A 21,068-nucleotide genomic window follows, 5' to 3' on the forward strand; every position below is an offset into this window, starting at 1 on the left:
AAGCGAAAACCTGCTTCGGGGTTCCATTCACTTGCTAAGATTTTTTTAACTCAACATTCTTGTAAATGATTTGCCCTTTCCAATTCGTTACAAATATGTATTTTTGTCGCGTTAATGAAACGAATCGCAGATTGAGATAAGTCCTTTCAAGTGTTTTTCGGTAAAACAAACCCTCATTCCGGAATCCGGTCGGATTTGAAATTAGCACAATGTTGCGTTCTTTAAGAGGGTATTCTAGTCTAGAATTTTGAAAAAATCAATTTCTTTTCTTCATATTTGTCTAATTCAGACATTTAAGAATATACCATAGGAGAGCCTTTTCGAAAATCTCATTATTTACCAAGTTATAGCCATTTTAGTGATGCGATATCTTATCTAGTACGGCCATAACAATTAACTTCAAACGCGTTTTTCTCGAAACATGTTTTTTTCAAACTGGCTTACACGATATCTCAAGTTCTACTTATCCGATCTATGTTTATATGAATACAATCTGTATGTATCTTTCTATCGCATGAACCTATAAAAAATCATGATTTTGTAACTTTACTATTTTAAAAAAATCAAGAAACTTGAAAAAATGTTTTAAACAGCATTTTTTTCTTCAAATTACCGCCATTTTATCAAAAAACACGTTTTTGACTTGTCCGAGGTTCATGCGATAGTGGCATCTTTACTGATTCAGAATCTGTTCGATTTGTTCGAGAACCTGAAGTGCTGGAATCTTGTACGCCATGGCAAAACTTTTTTTTGAACCCCCTCACTTGATCAGCTTCTAATTATGGATATATTTTTTTTCGTTCAATTTTCGTTTTATTGTTGAAAGATAGATAAACGAATAGTGATATAATGGATGGTAAAAATATTCTTTGTTTTACTTTTTCGGAGCTCGAAGAAACGTCCGAAATTCGGTCTCTATCCCCCTTTATCTGATCGAGTCAGATCCTATCGGATTGTACAAATGTTGCAACCTTGAAATGCGGAATGCCAAAGTTTATTTCGTCGGATTGCGATATGTCAAATCCGATCGGGTTCCGTAATATGGGTTAATATGTAGTCCACGCAGTGTTGCATGTTTGCATGTTGCATGCATGTTTTTCGTGATGTTTTGTTTCTGTGATTTCGGTGATTTTCGACATCTGTAGCGAATCTACTAATTCATGTGCATGAAAGATTAATCTTGTCTTTTAATTAATCAACAGTAGCAGCATGAACTTTCCAGACAACTCAAAAGAAGCGCATTACAAAAATTACCAGACATCAATGAAGAACAACATCATTGAAAGAAATAGATCTCCAGAGATACGGCCCGTACACTCATGGAAGAAATTGTTGTTCGTTTCAATGTTCAGAAATCCTTGGGAGTTCTCGAAAAAAAAAACAGTTTTGTCATCAAGAGCAAAAGCTGAATTCAACCCGCACTTAAGTCGTGAATATAGTAGAACCCCGATTATCTGCGGAATAGTGCGGCAAGGCCTCCGCGGATTACGAAAATCGCGGATAACGTAATAAATTACTAAAAATGAGATTCGAACACAAAAAAAAATATTTCGGCATGATAACTAAGTTTTATGAATACAGACATCATTAAACTATGCATCTGTAAAGTCGTACACACCAGGGGTAAATTAATGTAAAAGCCATAACCAAAACAAAATAGCAAAAGCCTATCACTCACTGATCAATTCCGGGAAAGTCCATAGAATTACTATGGAACTCACTTCCACGGATAAACCGCACCGCGGATCATCCGCTCGTGGATAATCGAGGTTCCACTGTACTACAAAAATCCAACTTTTTTTTTGTTATTGGGTGTCTTCATCCTGGCGGATTTAATGGCCCTCTATTACCGATTGGAATAAATTGGATCCTAGTTCATGTGCGTTACTTTCAGAATATACATTTCAGGAAATAGGTTCAGTCAGATGAAAAAATATGGATGTTTGGCCGAGCAGCACTCTCAGGCAGCTCAGTATTTTTATTGATGAATACTGAGTACTCAGGACGTGCGTGAAGTTCAGAAAATCGTGTATATACAAAACATATCTCATTCAATTTTGACTACTAACTTGAATGTTTTACTTTAAAAAATACTTAACGTGTCCACGTGGACAGTATCAAAACCCCCTCCCCCCTCACCGTGGACAAGCGTGGACATTCTCGTAACCCCTACCCCCCCTAAAGTTGTCCACGTGGTATGTGGACAGCTCATTTCATTCTTCCCAGTCAAGTTGTCTTCATTGTGTTTTGAAGTGACTTCTCCCAAAACGAATTCATTCCTCTCTCTCCCCCATGTATAATGTATGCATGCATCTATGTTTGAGTTCAACTAATTTGACATACGCTACAGGTGAGCTAGATTTCGTTGTATCGTACACGAAAATTACTCACACGTATAAAATAGCGTGCAGTGTGTGTGCGCTATTTTGCACGCTATTTACTAATACTAACGCGAGGATTTTATAGCATACCTGATAACTGTCTAAGTTTCTTGGTTTGAGTTCAGGATGGGTAGACAATAAACCGTCCATTGGTGGTGTTTAGGCATATCACCCCTCGGATGTCGATATGAGATGCTGTGAGTTTATCCCATCACCCTTTCGGAAAAATAACTGGTCGGTCGTAATCCATCAGCATGTCCACATAGTTTGTACGTTTGATTGTAGTCTTTTTCTGTAACTTTATGTAATTTATGTGACTAGAATAATATGTGTTAGAATTAAATATGTGTTAATATTCACTTCGACAATCAATTGGTGGAATACATGTTTGCTGTGCCCTCCGAAAAACCAGTACACGGAAAACCCATCCAATCCCTAATCAGCTGGTCCTTCGAACCGGATTTCCAATTCGGTAATTGGAAAATCCTGGAAACATCCAATCCAAAGGGCACAGTCCAAAGGAAGTTTACGCCATTGTCTTCGGAAGAAACAATCACAATATTGGCATAGCGGACAAAAGAAGGATCCATTTTTGAGATCGACTATTCATCGAACGCCATACTTGGCTATCCACAACCTTTGTTCGACATTATATTCAATACAAGGCCTGGATAAGTGGATAGCATGTGAGTAGCTTTCCAAATCATCTAAACAGTTTCCCTGGTATTCCGCTTTGGATTTTCTTTCCGGATTCCCTCCAAGGTTTATGCAACACATTGTTCGCATCCCAAGTAAACGGACTACATCATCCATCGCAGTTCCTGGAATATACCCATACAAGGATTCTAACCATCATCCGGACATTTTCCCTAATAAGTTCAAGGCACGAATTTATTAGGAGCAGGTTAGTACCTCTCCAATCACCACTTACCATCAGAAGGTGCTTCCTGTTTTTTTCTTTCTCCACTTCTCGGTTCTCGGATCAACAATCAACGCTTGTGCTACAAAATGTCAAAGTTGCGGGTCAAACAAATTCGTCTTCGTAATCTGATGACATCGTTTAATGTAATATATTCCTTCATGGAGGAGTATGAAGCCAATGAACAACCCCAAGAGCTGGCGTCGCGGTTGGAGAAATTGGAGCCACTGTGGGAGAAGATAAACGAATCGATGACTGAGACGGAATTGACCGATACTGAAGCGGATGAAGCAGGAGAAAAGTACGTTAAGAAGCGTGCAGATTTTTAAAATAAATTCTTTACATTAAAAGGATTTCTGTTATCCAAGCTTCGGGAGAATCCCGATCAAAACGCAGCCATGAGATCACCCCAGGTTTCGCAGTCCTCTTCTACTACGACTTCTCATCCGCATGTGAAATTGCCATTGATTAGTCTTCCGACGTTCTCAGGGGACGTAGGAGATTGGTTGACGTTTCGAGATCTATTCCTGTCCTTGATTCATCTGTCTAATGAGTTGCCTGAGATTGAAAAATTTCATTATCTTCGGAGCCAGTTGGAAGGAGAAGCTTTAGCAGTAATATCGTCTTTGCCATTAACGCAAGCTAACTACTGTATCGCCTAGGAGCTTCTTGTGAAAAGATATTCCAATAGCAAAATTCTTCGTAAAAGGCAAGTGCAGAATTTGTTCGACATTCCAAATGTTAAGAAGTAGAGTTACACCGATTGGTAGAAGGCTTTGAGAAGGCAACCGAGATTCTAGATCAGTTAACCGAGCCAGAACAATATAAGGATCTAGTTCTAATTCAATTGCTTAGCACAAGATTAGACGAAAAAACAAGACGCAGCTGGGAGGAAAAGTCATCAACTTTAGAAGAGGAAAAATTCTGTGACATTTTGAAGTTTTTACATCGCCGTATTGAAGTTCTGGAGTCTTTGCCTACTAAACAAGCAGAACCAACACAAACATCATTCAGAAAGATTCAACCTGCCAAAATTACTAGCCACGGGGTTTTCCAAACGAATGCGAGCAGATGTTTTTCCTGCACTGATTCACATCCTTTGTATACTTGCCCAGCGTTCGGAAAAATGTCAGTAAATGATCGGGAAAAGATTATTCGACAGCATTCGCTGTGCCGCAATTGCTTCCGCAAGGGCCATCAAGCGAAGAATTGCGTTTCTAAATTTTCATGTAAACGTTGTAAGGAACGTCATCACACGCTTGTCTGCTATAAAACAGACGAAGGATTCAAGTATTCGCAACCAAAAGGGTCCGAAAATCAAACGAGGGAAGCGGGAAACGCAAGCATTACCGAAAGAGTAGTTACAGCCGCAATAGCGGTGGACGAACAAGTAGTCAATACCACGAGCGAATTAATTAGCAAAGTTCTACTAGCCACAGCGGTGGTTTCGATAGTCGATGAATCGGGGTGTGAATTTATGGCACGTGCACTCCTCGATTCGGGTTCCGAATGCAACATAATTTCTTCCAAACTTGCGCAGATGCTACGTACGAAAACAGAAAGGGTGGACGTTCAGATATCAGGGGTAGGACAAGCGCCAACCAAAACTAGGGAAAGGATGCAAGCCGTCGTGAAATCCAAACAAACCAATTACACAGAAGTCATGGATTTTTATGTTTTGCCAAAGGTTACTGAGGATTTACCAACATCAACTATAAACATGGCTAATTGGAAGCTACCATCAGGGGTCCAGCTAGCCGATCCACAATTTTTCAAAAGGAATACTATTGATTTGATACTTGGTGGTGAGTTCTTTTTTGAGTTTTTTCCCACTAAACAACGTATTACATTGGGCACTGGCCTGACTCAGTATTTGGGTGGTTGGTCACTGGCAGATGCGGAGCAAATGGTAGAAGTTCATTGATAATGTGTCAGACTGTGGCAGTATCAGAGTCGTTAGAGAATCTAATGAATAAATTCTGGGAGTGCGAAGATGGACGATCACTCTCCAATAATTCCATAGAGGAAGCAAAATGTGAGGAGCATTTTGTGAAAAGCGTTAAGCGCAACGAAGATGGGCGTTATATAGTAGGACTACCAAAATCAGACGAAGCTCTGGCACGATTAGGCGAGTCGAAGTCGACGGCTATTCAACGTTTAAAAATGCTAGAAAGACGCCTGGGCCGCGATCGCACGCTTAAAAATGAGTATCACGCCTTTATGGCTGAATATTTAGCACAAGGGCACATGAAGAAGGTGGTAAACGATCATACGAGTAGTTCCATTGTCAGCTACTATCTTCCACATCATCCGGTAATTAAAAATTCGAGCACCACCACACGAGTTAGAGTCGTTTTTGATGCGTCTAGTAAGACATCAACTGGAATGTCACTAAACGATGCCCTACTGAACGGCCCAGTTATACAAGATGACCTTCGATCAATCATAATGAGAAGCCGGCTGTATCCTATAGTACTAATCGCTGATGTGGAAAAGATGTTCCGGCAAGTGTTGATAGACCCTGCAGACCTACCATTGCAAAGGATCATATGGAGATTTTCAACAGATGAACCAATAGAGGAATACGAACTATGTACAGTTACTTATGGCACTAAACCTGCCCCCTTCTTAGCTACACGCACCCTGAAGCAGCTTTCGCTAGATGAGGCCGAAAATTTCCCACATGCGTCAAGGAAAATGGCAAGGGATGTCTATATGGATGACATCATCACGGGTGCGAGTGATGTATCAGAAGCAAAAACACTTCGCAAACAATTGGATGATATGTTGTTGACAGCAGGTTTTCGTTTGCGTAAGTGGGCCTCGAATGATGAAGATGCATTAGAGGGAGTCGAACATCAGAATCTCGCTCTTCCTCTTATTAATGGAATAAATTTAGACTCAGAACAGACAATCAAAACACTCGGTTTGATGTGGGAGCCGATAACCGATAATTTCCGGTTCAACATTGAATGTTCGTCAATACCCACCACAGAGATGACCAAGCGAAAAGTTCTTTCATGCATCGCAAGAATTTTCGATCCCTTAGGTTTGGTTGGACCCGTGGTAACAAAGGCCAAAATATTCATGCAGCGGATTTGGGAACTAAAAAATAATGCCAAACAACCCTTAGATTGGGATGAAATACTTCCGCAACCATTATTGAATTATTGGATGGAATTCCATAAAACGATTCCAGAGCTGCATAAACTTCGCATCCCTCGTTTCGCTAAGCAAGTTGATTCGACTCACAATGAACTGCACTGTTTTTCCGATGCGTCCGAACAAGCTTATGGAGCTTGTATGTATCTTCGATCCCAAGATGCAAATGGATTAGTAAAGATTACTCTTCTATCCTCGAAATCGCGCGTTTCCCCTTTGAAGCGTCAAACCATACCTCGGTTGGAGCTGTGTGGAGCAAAATTAGCTGCAGAAATATATATTAAAGGTGTGGAATCACTCAACAATACCTTCGAAACCTTTTTCTGGACAGACTCCAAAACCGTACTGCAATGGCTTAAACAGCCCCCAAATACGTGGAACACTTTCGTGGCTCACCGAGTTGCATTCATTCAACACTCTACTCAAAATTGTCAATGGAGGCATGTTCCAGGAGTATGTAACCCAGCCGATCAGCTGTCAAGGGGCTTAACGGCTCAACAACTTATTGAGGATTTTGTTTGGTGGAATGGACCCGATTGGTTACACAAGGCGAAGGATTTATGGCCAAATCCAATGGATATCTCTTTCGAATCCAATCAATATGAAAATGAAAGGCGGAAGACTGTTGTTGCGACCGTTGCTTCCCAAATCTCGCCTTTCAACAGTTGGTATTTCGGAAGGTTTAGCGAATATTCCGCTCTTATTCGTATAACAGCAATACTCCAACGTTATCTACAGAATTTGAAAACTCCAGATGCTAAGCGGGTTCGCTCTGAGCCACTATCACCCAAAGAATTACTGGCAGCAGAAATGCGTCTTGTCCAATTGGTTCAGCAGGAAACTTTCTGTAAAGAAATAAAGGCATTGTCGAAAGGCGAATATGTACATCGTGACTCCAAATTAAGATGGTTTAATCCAAGACTTTCCAGTGAGGGAATCATTCGCATCGGAGGAAGACTAGAGAACGCCGAACTGTATGACGATGTAAAACATCCAATGGTGATTCCAGGAAATCATCAATTTTCAAAACTCCTAGCTGTCAGCTATCACAAACGATTACTCCATGCCGGACCGCAACTTATGTTAAACGAAATTCGTCAAAGATTCTGGCCATTGGGGGGACGAAATTTATGCCGGACTACTGTGCACCACTGTCTCAGCTGTTATCGAGCAAAACCTCAGCTACTACAACAATTCATGGGGCAGCTACCTGTTAAACGCGTTACTGCTTCACGGCCGTTCACCACAACTGGGGTAGATTATTTTGGCCCAGTGTTTATACGACAAGGCTATCGGAGAGCTCCGATCAAGGCTTATGTGGCAGTGTTTATCTGCTTCAGTACCAAGGCGGTTCATTTAGAATTGGTTTCGGACTTATCCACCGCTAAGTTTATCCAAGCTCTCCGACGTTTCACTGCTCGCAGAGGCAAATGTTCCCATATATATTCCGACAATGGTACTAATTTTGTCGGCGCACGCAACGAATTACGAGAACTCCTTCAGAAATTACAATGCCGTAAACACCATGAAGAAATACGAATTCAATGTGCACAAGATGGAATCAATTGGCACTTTATTCCGCCAAGCGCTCCACACTTCGGTGGATTGTGGGAAGCTGCTGTGCGTTCCGCCAAAAAACACCTTCTTCGAATTTTAGGGCGCTCTTCTGTATCTTATGAAGATTTTACAACATTGTTAGCCCAAGTAGAAGGTTGCTTGAATTCGAGGCCTCTCACATCGCTTACGGACGACCCCACAGATCTCCAACCGCTTACGCCAGCTCACTTCCTTGTGGGATCATCACTACAAGCGTTACCCGACCAGCAGTACACGTGCATTCCAAGTAACCGGCTCGCTCATTGGCAACAAATTCAGCAGCAACTTCAGAATTTTTGGCGTCGATGGCATCTTGAGTATTTGGCTCAACTTCAAGCTCGAGTGAAGAACTGGCACCCGCCAGTAAACATAGAACCAGGGAGACTTGTCATCATTGTCGACGAGAATCAGCCGTCGATGAAGTGGAAGATGGCCCGTATACACCAAGTGCACCCCGGAAATGATGGTATAGTTCGCGTTGTAACTCTGCGTACTTCGAGTGGCTATTTGAAGAGACCAGTTACCAAAATTTGCTTACTCCCAGTTACACCAACTACTGAATCGGTCGAAAGTGTATCACAAGATTCAACTGAAATTCCTAATTTCAGGGGGGGTCGGGATGTTTAGGCATATCACCCCTCGGATGTCGATATGAGATGCTGTGAGTTTATCCCATCACCCGAATCTCGGTTATTCATAAAAAAAACAATAGGGAATTCATCGATGAAAGGCAATAATAACAGTCGGAAAAATAACTGGTCGGTCGTAATCCATCAGCATGTCCACATAGTTTGTACGTTTGATTGTAGTCTTTTTCTGTAACTTTATGTGACTAGAATAATATGTGTTAGAATTAAATATGTGTTAATATTCACTTCGACAATTAATTGGTGGAATACATGTTTGCTGTGCATTCCGAAAAACCAGTACACGGAAAACCCATCCAATCCCTAATCAGGTGGGGTAACTACTTTTTTGCATCAGAAATCAAGTTTCCGTTCCTCTTTATATGGACGTAAAAATAAGATTGCGTACTTTTGTAACCATTACGTTTCTAAGAGGGTAGAAAAGTGGATTGAAGTCAGTTGGATGAAGAGGCAGATTTGTATTCATTAGTCGCGTCAGTTAGAATAACCACTGTCTGGACTAGTTCATCAGTCATCCATCACTAACGCTAATCAATTCATTTTTTGTTGACGGTGTCCGAGATTCAGGTGCAGGGAAAGATTCTTCCAGAGGAAATAACGCCTAGTCGAGTTGACGGTTGAACTACTAATGAAAAATCTTTATTATTCTACAGTAGTTGCTACATTAAATATATAGCAACGGAACGATGTTGCATATGCGCAGGTTGCCTTGATGCTTCAACACTCCTCATCAACATCGTATGGTAGAATCCCAATGGCTTCCCGTAACTGCCGCAACTTCATTGCACCCAAGAGCTTGATGAGAAGATCCGCTTGCATCTGCTCGGTTGGACAGTACCGAATGGACACGATGCCACTTGCTGTCAGATCCTTGATGAAACACTACTTGGTGTCGATGTGTTTTGAATTTCGCGAAATCCTTTCCGCCGCCGCCAGTGCGATACAGCTCTGGTTGTCTTCGTTGACTACGATGGGTAACTCCAGACGCTTGCCCAAGTCTTCAATCAATCGACCAGGCACTGCAGCTCTTGCAAACATTCGGATAGCGCGAATTCATTCCGCTTTAGTGCTGGATAGAGACACACACGTTTGCTTTCTGCTTCTCCAGCCAACTAGTCCGCCACCGAACTTGAAGATGTAGCCAGTGTTCGACTTCCTGTTGTCGACTTCACCTGCCCAGTCCGCGTCTACGAAGCACTCCAGTTGAAGGTTGCTTCTTCTTCTTCTTCTTCAATGGCACTAACGTTCCTAGAGGAACTTCGCCGTCTCAACGTAGTATTACTTGCGTCATTTTTATTAGTACTCAGTTGAGATTTCTATGCCAAATAACACGCCTTGAATACATTCTGAGTGGCAAGCTCTAGAATACGCGTGATCACAGTGCAAGTCGGAGGAAATTTCTTTTGACGAAAAATTCCCCCGACCAGAACGGGAATCGAACCCGAACACCCGGCATGTTGGTTATGACGCTAACCACTCGGCCAAGGGAGCACCAGAGTTGAAGGATGCTACCTCCACCTAGATGCAGCTCGTGGTCCGCCGTACCTTTGAGGTAACGAAGCACCCGCTTGGCCTCGATCCAATCCGCCGTGGTTGGTTTGGTGACCCGCCGCCCGAAAATGGATGTGAAGATTCCTATGTCCGGGCGCGTATTGACAGAAATGTATAACAAAGCACAATTAGACTCTGGTATTGTTGTCCATCTGCTAACGAGTCACTGTCCTCCTCCTTTTGTTGCACGAATCCTGTCACCATCGGAACCCGGGAGGTTTTGCAGTTCCCCATGTTGAACCACGTCAGAGTCTTCGCCACGTATGATTTCTGGTTCAAGACGTATCGGCCCGCTTGCTGTCGAACGTGGGTTCCAAGAAAGAACGTCAGATCGCCCAGCTCCGTTATCTTGAAACTCTTCTTCAACGCTCCGACCAGTAACCGATAGTCCTGCTCTGTCTTGCACACAACGATATTGTCCACGTAAATCAGGATAAACGTAAACACACCGTCCAAATTCCGCAGGTAGGAGAAGTCGGGTCAGCTGCTGATTGGTAGAACCCCATTTCCTACAGTACCGCATCGATTCGTTGGTTCCACACGCGCGCTTGCTTCAGACCGTAGAGACTTCGCTTTAAAGCGCACACCGTATCTGGATCACCGTTAGAGTACCCCGGGGGCTGCTTCATAAAAATCTCCTACTGCAGGGCGCCATACAGGTACGCTGTCTTTATATCGATGTGTTTGACCAACAATCGCTGCTTGCTCGCTACTGTCAGCACAGTACGGAACGTGATCAGCTTCACCACCGGTGCGAAAACCCTGATCGTAATCAGTTCCGTACTTTTGGGAGAATCCCTGTGCGACCAACCTGGCATTGTATCGCACGATCTCCCCGGACTCGTTGGCCTTGCACTTGAACACCCACTTACAGCCTACCTCGTTGCGCCGTTGGGGTAGCTTTGTGAAGATCCACGTTCCGTTGTCCCGGTAGGAGGCCATTTCCTCGTTCATGGCCGCTTTCCACTTTTCACTGTCCGGACTCGCAATCGCATAGCTGTACCTTTTTGGCTCTGCGCTCGTGTTCACGGCCAAGCCAATCGTGCATGTGGCTAACCGCTCCGGTGGAACTCCAATGTTTGCTCTCTGTGACCGTCTCACGCCATCACTTGCTGCCGGAACTACTGCGGTTTGCTCCTCTTGTACCGGCACCGCCTCGTCCGGATCATCTTTGGGATCGTCGTCGCTATCCTCATCGAACCCGGAAAATTCTTCTTCGGACTCTTCGCTTCGCTTGGCATCGAACAATGGCACCGACACGTCCACATCTGCAGCGGTTGACTCACCTGGTGCACCACGGATGGTGAAAAATTTCTCTATTGAAAGAAAAATTTTAACGCTTTCGCGTGAGTTCTGTTACAATACTAAAAAATTTATTCAAAAGTTTCACAATATATACATGGTTCCTTAAACTAAGATTGACGAGGAACATCTCCTCTCTCTCTCTTGAAAACCGATAACATATCGGTTTCGTTTAGATCATCTACCTTCCTTGTCCCTTCTTCTAGCGTATGGTAACGTGCAGTCTGAGACGGCTGCACTACCCTAAGAAAATACCTTAAGTTTATAGCACCTCGTCGGTGCGCCTATCTTATTCTTGGATTTCCCCTTTCCATCCTTCGCTCTAAATAACATCCTTTTATTTTATTACACCCTGCTGGTGTATCTGGCTGAGCGCAGCTAGGGATGGAAAAGGGTAATAAAAATGCATCCTAAATGATGCATGCATTAAATTGTTTACCGGACGCTATTTAAATATTCGTCCATTCTGAATTTATGACCGGCAATAATTTCGAACTACAAGCGTTTTCTAGCCTAACAAAACACTTGAGCTCTTACATCTTTTAATTGCCTTACATTGGTCCTTTCTAAACGTTTCTATACCTCGCTTGGAGGTCTTTTCTAAATATAATCTCAAATAGTGCTTATCTTATGGATCTCTAACTCGATTCGCGATAAGCCTCAGCTGTCCGTAACATTCCGGACTCCGTAAATCTACTACATAGATTTACCAAATTCTTCAGTATTATCATTCTTTTCTACATTTTAATTTAAATTTTTGATAGTCGTTCTACATGTTCTAAATCATATACATTTGCTTGAACATATTTCCATCTGTAGCTGTATCGCTTTATTCTGTGTTTTATTGTGTGATTTGATTTCACTCACATTATTATCTTTTCCTTACACTTACACTTACAAGTTTATACTAGAAAACATAACTTATTATTTGTTTTATTAATAATAGTATTTTTTGTTTCATTTTTATTTCTGCATACAGTTATGCAAACTAATCGTAAACATTCGTAAATTTCGAATAATTGCTCTCACTAGTAATTTGATATAACCGTTAATTATATAAACTAACTTCAAGTTTCTTTTTGGAAAATTATTCATTGAGGTTCAGTGTTATATAATATTTTCCATTAAAGGAAATGCAAATTACATTTTCTTTTCTCTTATAAGATTTTCTTTCATCAAACACAACGTTCTATTTTAATGCTAAGTTATCTCGTTGCCAAGAAAGGAATCTTGAATCCAACATCCCTTTGCTAGTTGTCTTGTTACATTGCTGATATTGTTTTTCTCAAAACATCCTTTTGAAATAATTAGTCAATGTGCTAATCTTTTGGTAGTACAATTACCGTTCCTTCAGCAAGTATTAACATTAAAGTTTGTCTCTGAATACTAAATCCAATTTTAAAGCCTCAGTTCTCATGTAACTGTTCCGACTAATCATATAATACGACTGATCGTAGCTCACATAAACTTTTTCAAGTCGTTTTCTTTATGCATGCAACTCATGCTCTCATAGTGTGATATACTTTGAAATACATTTAAAAATTTCATTCAATTTTTTTTCCTGTTACTTGTATTCAAATAACTCATAATGTCATCTACATTGTATAGTTAACCATCTCCAATCTTTCCCTCAGTTAAGACTGGAAGCTATGCTTTTAATATTCATTTGAATAATGCATTGATCATATTCTCAGCAACTCACATGCTGAGCTTCGCAAACCACTTGTTTAAAAAATCTTTCTTCAGCATCTCACATGCTGTATTTCATCAACCGACTTACTGGTGATGTTGTTACTCTCAGCAATCCACTTGCTGAGTTTTAAGCAATTCACTTGCTTAAAAAAGAAACTTTTGGTTTTGACCCCTTCAGCAAATCACTTGCTGAAGGTTAAGCAATCCACTTGCTAACAAATCAGTCTTCCAAATTCTTCATAGCTGTATTTTTAATTTTTTCTACCATCAACTAATTTACAGTTGATATCGCTCCTTTCAGCAATTCACTTACTGAGCTTTGAGCCAATCATTCGTATAGAAACTGGCTTCAGCATATCACTTGCTGCGCCATAATTTTTTCTTTAGTGGTCAATGTATATTTTTCAGCAGAATACTTGCTATACTTTTAACCCATCAGAGTAATGTTTTGAGCATTCCAAATGCTTGACGCTTGACCAGACAGTCTCTTCTTTTTTGCTCTAATTGATATTTTGGACCTTACAAGTTATCATTTTATTGGGTCCATTTTATAACGAAACAATTGTATCTTAAATTGTATTAAAGTCTTTCAGCAGCTCACTTGCTGAACTTCAAGCAAATCATTTGCCTAAAAATATTTTCTAATTAATTCAGTTAACAGTTTTGTTAAATTTCCATTTTAAGATTTTCGTCTTTATATTTTATCAAGCTTAAGATTTTCTATACTTTATATAGATATAAAGAATATCAACATATTACAAACGTTGAAAAACAAACTTTCCAACCTCTATATTAGAGAGTTTATAGTTTTGATCTACGGTAATAATTTCCCTATCTGGGCCATAATTTTGCAAATTGCGGAAACATATAATGAAAGAATCCGAACTCATATCTTGCGCTAACTCAAGATGTATTGCTCTCGTTGTCATACAGGTAAATAGACGCCCCTAATACTTAGGAAACAGTCTTCTAAAGATTTGAAAGTTATTCAGAGCCATAATTTTTTTGGTTATAAGTAGTCCTATTTTATACGAATCTATGGCTTTTAACTATAACGATCGCATTATTTTATATGTGTTGCCCTATGACTAAATATTGTCAACATGTCACAAATTTTGCAAAATAGAATATTCATCATATTTCGTTAATGATGGTACAATAGTGTAACTCGCGGTTACAGAGTGGAAGTCGTTTTTGATACGACGTCGAGGATACTGGTAATCTGGGGTACAGTATTTATCGAGATTTCCAATACTATAATTATCGACTGAATATGATTTTCTATTGTGGGAATTATTTCTCCTTGGAAGAAATGAAGATTCATTTATAAACAATTCCTTTGGTGTTATTTCTGGCGCTACCTTCCTCGGAGGCTCAATAACACAAATCTCTATATTTGTTGAGTTTTCAAATTGTATGTTAGCATCTTGTGATGAATCATCCATCTTGATGATAACACTTTTGGTTTTACATTGGCTCCCAATTTTTGGGATGAACTTTGCACTTCTAAGGAATTTTTTAAAACCTTCACGCCAGGCTTTCGTCTTCAAATAAAATTTTGCTAATATTTTTGTTCTATTTCTGAGGACTACTTCCTCTACTGCTACAGGTGGTTCTATTTCTTCAAACCGTTTTTCAGTTGGGTATTTTATTTTCTGTTCAACAATCAGTGTTGCAACAGAATTCTTAATTAATCCAGTAGCTGGCCTTTCCCATTCTGGATCTTGAAGGTTGATAGATAGTTTTTCTATCTTAAAATTTTTAGCGTTTCCATTATTGGAATCCGCTATTTCTTTATTTGCAGATATCTCATCCGCCCTGACTTCATGCATCACGCATGGTTTTTTCTTTTCCGCCATAATTCCTCTTTCTGTGGAGGTTTTCGTATTTTCTTCTATCACAGCCCATACATCTGTGATGATACCCGTTTTGCCTATTGCGGGCAAACTATTCTCATAATCAGATTCGCGTTTTGCGACTGATATGGTTTTAAATGGCTCTTTCCTCACTGGGAATGAGCAGCCATCTTCACCGCTCTGAGGACTAACATCTCCTAGTTTTTCATTCATTTCAACTTGTATCACTTCAAGTTTGTCTTCATCATCTGAATCTTCTGACTCAGATGAATTGTCATTTTTCCTCCTCATATACCTAGCCAACTTAGGGTTCCACGGAGGAGGTGCAATTAATCTGGTTACTTTAGATGATTCAAATACTTTGTCATCTGAATCATTACCTTTCCTCCTGCAATCAACTAGATCAGGATTCCAAGGAGGAGGCATTTTTAATTGATGGCATTCCTCTGAGTTTCTAAACTCAGATTCAGAATTGCCATTTACTCGCCTATGCAATTCACTAATTACCCTAAATGGAGGCGGCTTGGTTGGCATATCCTCCTTATAATAATTTCCCCACCCACTAGGATATATGCTAGTAGCGAGTATTCCTATTAAGTCACTTATTCGCACTTTCTTCGAATAATTATATTCTAGATCTGTGCATTTGACACAGATCCACCGATCACCCGTTAGAGGGGCTTGCTTTAGATTAGTGCAACTCAAGTGGAACCATCGCTCACACTCGCAACAATAAATCATCTGTTCCTCATCAGACTCGTGACATAGGTGACAGTGACCCTTCACATTACGTGTGAAGTATTTAGTGGTAATCATCTTGTATGTGTTTTCCATATTCCTACTAATTTTATTGTTTATATTTTAATGTTGGCTCACTTGACCGTACGAATTTATTCCTTTATCATTTCTTTGCTCTCTTGGCCCCTATTTTAAAAACTCCCATGGTTGCTATCGCAACCCCTATAATTCTTAATATAGATTAATTCTATACCTGTTTTTCGATTAACTCATCTGGTGCTGGGATACTACTGCTGCTGCTGGTGCCGACTGGTTCTTGAGTGGTCCAAACCTTCTGGCTCGGATTGTTCTTGTCACTTCTGATAGTGCCAATGCTGGTGCTGCTGCATCTAATGCCACCGCTTGCTTCTGGTTCCGCTGGTTGACAGTTCCTGGTATCTCTAGCGATGGTCTCTCCGATTGTGCCGAGGATACTGCTGCTACCTCTTGCTTCTAACTCCACGACCACGTGCTGCTGCGGCAGTTGGTCATATTTATAATAACTGCCTTCTGGTACTTGAATTAACATATATTTATGTGTGTATATAGCATCCACTGCTTTAGTAAAGTTCGCGAAACGAATACACTCTTTAGGCATCCACTGCCTTAGGAAAGTTCGCGAAAAGAATACACTCTTTAGGCATCCACTGCCTTAGGAAAGTTCGCGAAAATAATACACTCTTTAGGCATCCACTGCCTTAGGAAAGTTCGCGAAAATAATACACTCTTTAGGCATCCACTGCCTTAGGAAAGTTCGCGAAAATAATACTCTTTTTAGGCATCCACTGCCTTAGGAAAATTCGCGAAACGAATACACTTTTTAGGCATCCACTGCCTTTTGATAAAATTCACGAAAGAAATGCACTTTTTAGGCATCCACTGCCTTAGGAAAGTTCACAAATTCACACTTCTCGCATTCACTGCTGAGAAGATTTCACGAACATCACCTCTGGCATCCACTGCCGAGAAGAGTTCGCAAATTAACACATTTTGTACTTAAATAAAAGGAAAAACTTGCTCCTCTCTGGAGCCACCATGAAAAATTTCTCTATTGAAAGAAAAATTTTAACGCTTTCGCGTGAGTTCTGTTACAATACTAAAAAATTTATTCAAAAGTTTCACAATATATACATGGTTCCTTAAACTAAGATTGACGAGGAACATCTCCTCTCTCTCTCTTGAAAACCGATAACATATCGGTTTCGTTTAGATCATCTACCTTCCTTGTCCCTTCTTCTAGCGTATGGTAACGTGCAGTCTGAGACGGCTGCACTACCCTAAGAAAATACCTTAAGTTTATAGCACCTCGTCGGTGCGCCTATCTTATTCTTGGATTTCCCCTTTCCATCCTTCGCTCTAAATAACATCCTTTTATTTTATTACACCCTGCTGGTGTATCTGGCTGAGCGCAGCTAGGGATGGAAAAGGGTAATAAAAATGCATCCTAAATGATGCATGCATTAAATTGTTTACCGGACGCTATTTAAATATTCGTCCATTCTGAATTTATGACCGGCAATAATTTCGAACTACAAGCGTTTTCTAGCCTAACAAAACACTTGAGCTCTTACATCTTTTAATTGCCTTACATTGGTCCTTTCTAAACGTTTCTATACCTCGCTTGGAGGTCTTTTCTAAATATAATCTCAAATAGTGCTTATCTTATGGATCTCTAACTCGATTCGCGATAAGCCTCAGCTGTCCGTAACAGATGGTTCCATCTTTCACGTTCTTGTTCTCCACGTCGAGCTCCAAGAAACGCACATCACGACTGATGACTATCTGACCAGTTGACGTATTCAGCAAACGAAAGGCCTTGCTGTCCGACGCGTATCCTCTTTTCCTCTTCTTCCTCTTTTGCACCGGTTGCCACACGTATGCACTGCAGCCGAAAATCTTGAAGTGCTGCAAATCGGGTTTGCTGCTGAACCAAATCTCGTACGGCGTCGATCCAATCGCTGACGACGGCAGCCGGTTCTGGATGTACGCCGCGGTATTCACAGTTTCCGCCCAATAGTGGCGAAGCAAGCCAGCATCCAACAGCATACACAGTCCCATCTCGTTTAACGTTCTGTTCCTTCTTTCAGCTACGTCGTTCTGCTGCTGCGCGTACCCAACGGTGAATTCAGACTTGATTCCCTCCTCAGCGCAGAACTTGCGCAGGACGTTGCTGGTATACTCGCCGCCCCGGTCTGAATGATGACCTTCGGTTTCCGCCCGAACTGCGTTTCGGTGAACCTGATATACTCACGGATCCTGTCGGCGACTTCTCCTTGAGAAATTAGACGACCGTATAGTGGCTATGTCATCTATCATCGTCATGAAGTATCTGCACCTACCCGGCGATGTCGTCATGGGGCCACACACGTCGCAATGCACGATTTCCAACACTGCTCTCGACTTATTCTCAGCTTCCTGGGGAAATGATGGTCGTGCCATCTTCCGTTCAACGCAACACTTACACGTCTGCCGAACTCCGCAATTCTTGATTTTCATTCCCGACGCCAAACCACGCCGCTCGACCTCGCCAATCACATCCGGATCTCTGTGTCCGAGTCTTGGGTGCAGACAATCAGTGTTGTGGCTCTTACCACTCACCAGCAACGATTTTTCAATCACGTTACAGGCCTCCCGCGCGATCTGCCGTCGCAATCACCAACCCGTCATACACCAACGAACACTGATTCGCATCGAATTCCGCACGTACACCTTTTTCTGCGAGTTTCATCACTGAGATCAAGTTGCTTTCTAGTTACACCAGTCAACGTAACGGACACTTTTTCATTGCGACCGTCCACGCACTCGATTTTACAATCACCAACGCCCGCCGTACTTTTCCGTCGGCGGTTGAAATGTCCGGACGAATACTCTAATCGAGACGCATAAAGTCACTGCGATTTTTCGCCCAATTCGAAGTCGCGCCCGAGTCGATCACCCACGCATTAGAGTCAGAAACATGCTTATCGGACCGCACCATAAAGTGCGATTCACATACAACATCCACGTCACGTTCACGTTCCGTCCCGTCACGTTGCGTCAATTATTCTTCCAAGCAGTTCTTATGCAAACATTCACATACACCGGCAACGGCAACTTCGACTTGCCGTTGCTGGCGTATGTGAATGCTTCAATAGGAGTTGCATGGAACAATAATTGACGCAACGTGACGTGACGGAACGTGAACGTGACGTGGATGTTGTATATGAATCGCGCTTAAACGTGAACGACTTTGCGTCGTTTTCGCGCACTGTTTTGGCCTTGGCCTTTTCCTTTTTCTGCTCTGCCTTACCGCTTTCCGCCAGGAACGCCTTGCAATTCCGCTTCCGATGCCCCGGTTTACCGCAATGATAGCAGACAGCACCTTTCTGCAACGCGCCGGATCCGCACATCCGCAGCGCTTACTCGTCGAACCCAAACGCCTCCGATGTTTATCCACTTCGTCCAACAGTTTCACTTTGACGAGCTCTAGCGTAAGCTCATTCTCGTTCCTCGCTTCCAGAGCCGTTGTGAGAGGATTGAACGACTCCGGAAGACCCCGAAGTATTAGCGCAACTTTGAGGCACTCTTCCATTTCAAATCCGGAACTCTCCAGACGACCATACTGCTTCTCGATATCTGCCAAGTAGATCTCCATGTTGTCCCCAATCTTGAAATTTTGGTTCGTGATTTGCCGGAGAAGGGTCACCCGCTGTCCCAGCGTGATCTCCTCGTGGTGCGCCTTTAGCGCCGCCCACGTGTCCTTCGCCGTCTTCTTGTCACGAATCAGTCCGAATTGGCTTTCGTCCAGCATTAGCTGAATCGTGGCCAACGTCTTTTCGTCGCCTTCCGTCCAAGTTGCCGTAACCGGTGCCGGAGGAGTACTTGGTAGTTTGAATTGGTCAACTTGACAATCTTCGCCCACTCCATCACTTTGAGAAAAAACAGCAACTCTTCACGCTTCAATTTTCCGACTTCAGGAGCTTCCGGACTGGGACCATAACCTGTCCGAGATTCAGGTGCAGGGAACGATTCTTCCAGAGGAAATAACGCCTAGTCAAGTTGACGGTTGAACTACTAATGAAAAATCTTCATTATTCTACAGTAGTTTCTACGTTAAATATATAGCAACGGAACGATGTTGCATATGCGCTGGTTGCCTTGATGCTTCAACAGACGGCAACTGCCGAAGCAGTTCTAGTCGAAGCGAAGCTACTGAGATTTCGAAGATTTCGAGCCCTGAGTATCCGTAGGTGGAAAAACCTCTCCACCAATGATTCAAGACAATGGAGTGCCACAAGGCGGGGTCTTTTCACCCACTCTCTTCCTGTTATCCCGCTGTGTCCTCCGTGGCAACGCAGATGATTTTAAAATTTCGTGTTCAAGCTAGTATACGGCAGTTGCCCGTAAGCACCTGCAACGTAACATCGAGACGTTAGACAAGTTGGCGACATCGGTTGGTTTCACAATAAAAGCACGATGATCCATATTTGCAACAAAAAAACGCCATCATTTCAACAGAATACCGAAGCTTAAATTACTAAACTCCTTGATCCAGAAAGTTAGCTCGACAAGAGTTCTAGGTGTTCGGATAAATCGTATGTCGCAAAGAATCGAAACGACTTGCGACGACTCAACTTTACAAAGCGATCTGATGGTGGGGACAACGACGAACCCTTTTGAATATAGGAAATGCTACTATAACCACGAAACTTCTTTACGAAATCGAACTATTCAAACCTACGGACCTTCACGTAGGCCGTGAAGTTTACAACATCTTTTTACGAGTGTCATCTGGTGCAATCAGATCACCTCACTTCTTTCTCTCTACACCGAATGTGGAGTTCGTGATTTCACCTCAGTAGTGTGTCGCACTCTGGTTCATCGTGCTTGTCGCATTTTCGAGCGTTCAAACGAAACTTCATCCAGAATGTTTTTCAGAACTAACCTCCGTACAGCTTCCTTCCCCAACCAAGGTTCTTAGAGTTTTGTCCAGACCATGGAATGTTCCCCCGGTGCGATTAGATTGAACTATCAAGAGCCTAATAAAATTAGCCAAGAGTACTAAGAAAATGACGAAAGTAGTATCACTTGGGATCAGTGTAGTTCCGTTGCAATCGAAGAAGGATAGAGGCGAATGAACTTAAAAGTTTCAACCCTCTTAAAGCCAAAAAGAAGAAGAATCTCTTCTTCGATTCTTCTTCTTCTT

General features: G+C 41.9%; 2 protein-coding genes across 4 annotated transcripts; one reads left to right on the top strand and one right to left on the bottom strand.

The window, feature by feature from the left end:
- The first annotated feature begins 5,226 nt into the window (after positions 1-5,226).
- On the top strand, positions 5,227-8,685 carry LOC129766091 (uncharacterized). Its single transcript, XM_055766548.1, has one exon. The coding sequence runs from the start codon at positions 5,227-5,229 to the stop codon at positions 8,683-8,685; it is 3,459 nt and encodes a 1,152-aa protein (XP_055622523.1).
- Positions 8,686-16,816: 8,131 nt separating this feature from the next.
- LOC129765049 (uncharacterized) lies at positions 16,817-21,015 on the bottom strand. 3 transcript variants are annotated; one of them, XM_055764877.1, is made up of 3 exons: positions 20,808-21,015; positions 19,173-20,273; positions 16,817-18,752 (listed from the first exon to the last, which is right to left on the bottom strand). In XM_055764877.1, exons 2-3 carry the CDS (start codon positions 19,671-19,673, stop codon positions 18,645-18,647), a joined length of 609 nt encoding a protein of 202 aa, XP_055620852.1. In that variant the 5' UTR covers positions 19,674-20,273; positions 20,808-21,015; the 3' UTR covers positions 16,817-18,644. The 3 variants fall into 3 exon arrangements, with proteins under 3 accessions (XP_055620852.1, XP_055620853.1, XP_055620851.1); XM_055764878.1 differs by having other exon boundaries at positions 16,817-18,774; XM_055764876.1 differs by having other exon boundaries at positions 16,817-20,273.
- Between the last annotated feature and the right edge of the window lie 53 nt (positions 21,016-21,068).

This window comes from Toxorhynchites rutilus, chromosome 2 (genome assembly GCF_029784135.1).
Source record: "Toxorhynchites rutilus septentrionalis strain SRP chromosome 2, ASM2978413v1, whole genome shotgun sequence".
NCBI lineage: Eukaryota > Metazoa > Arthropoda > Insecta > Diptera > Culicidae > Toxorhynchites > Toxorhynchites rutilus.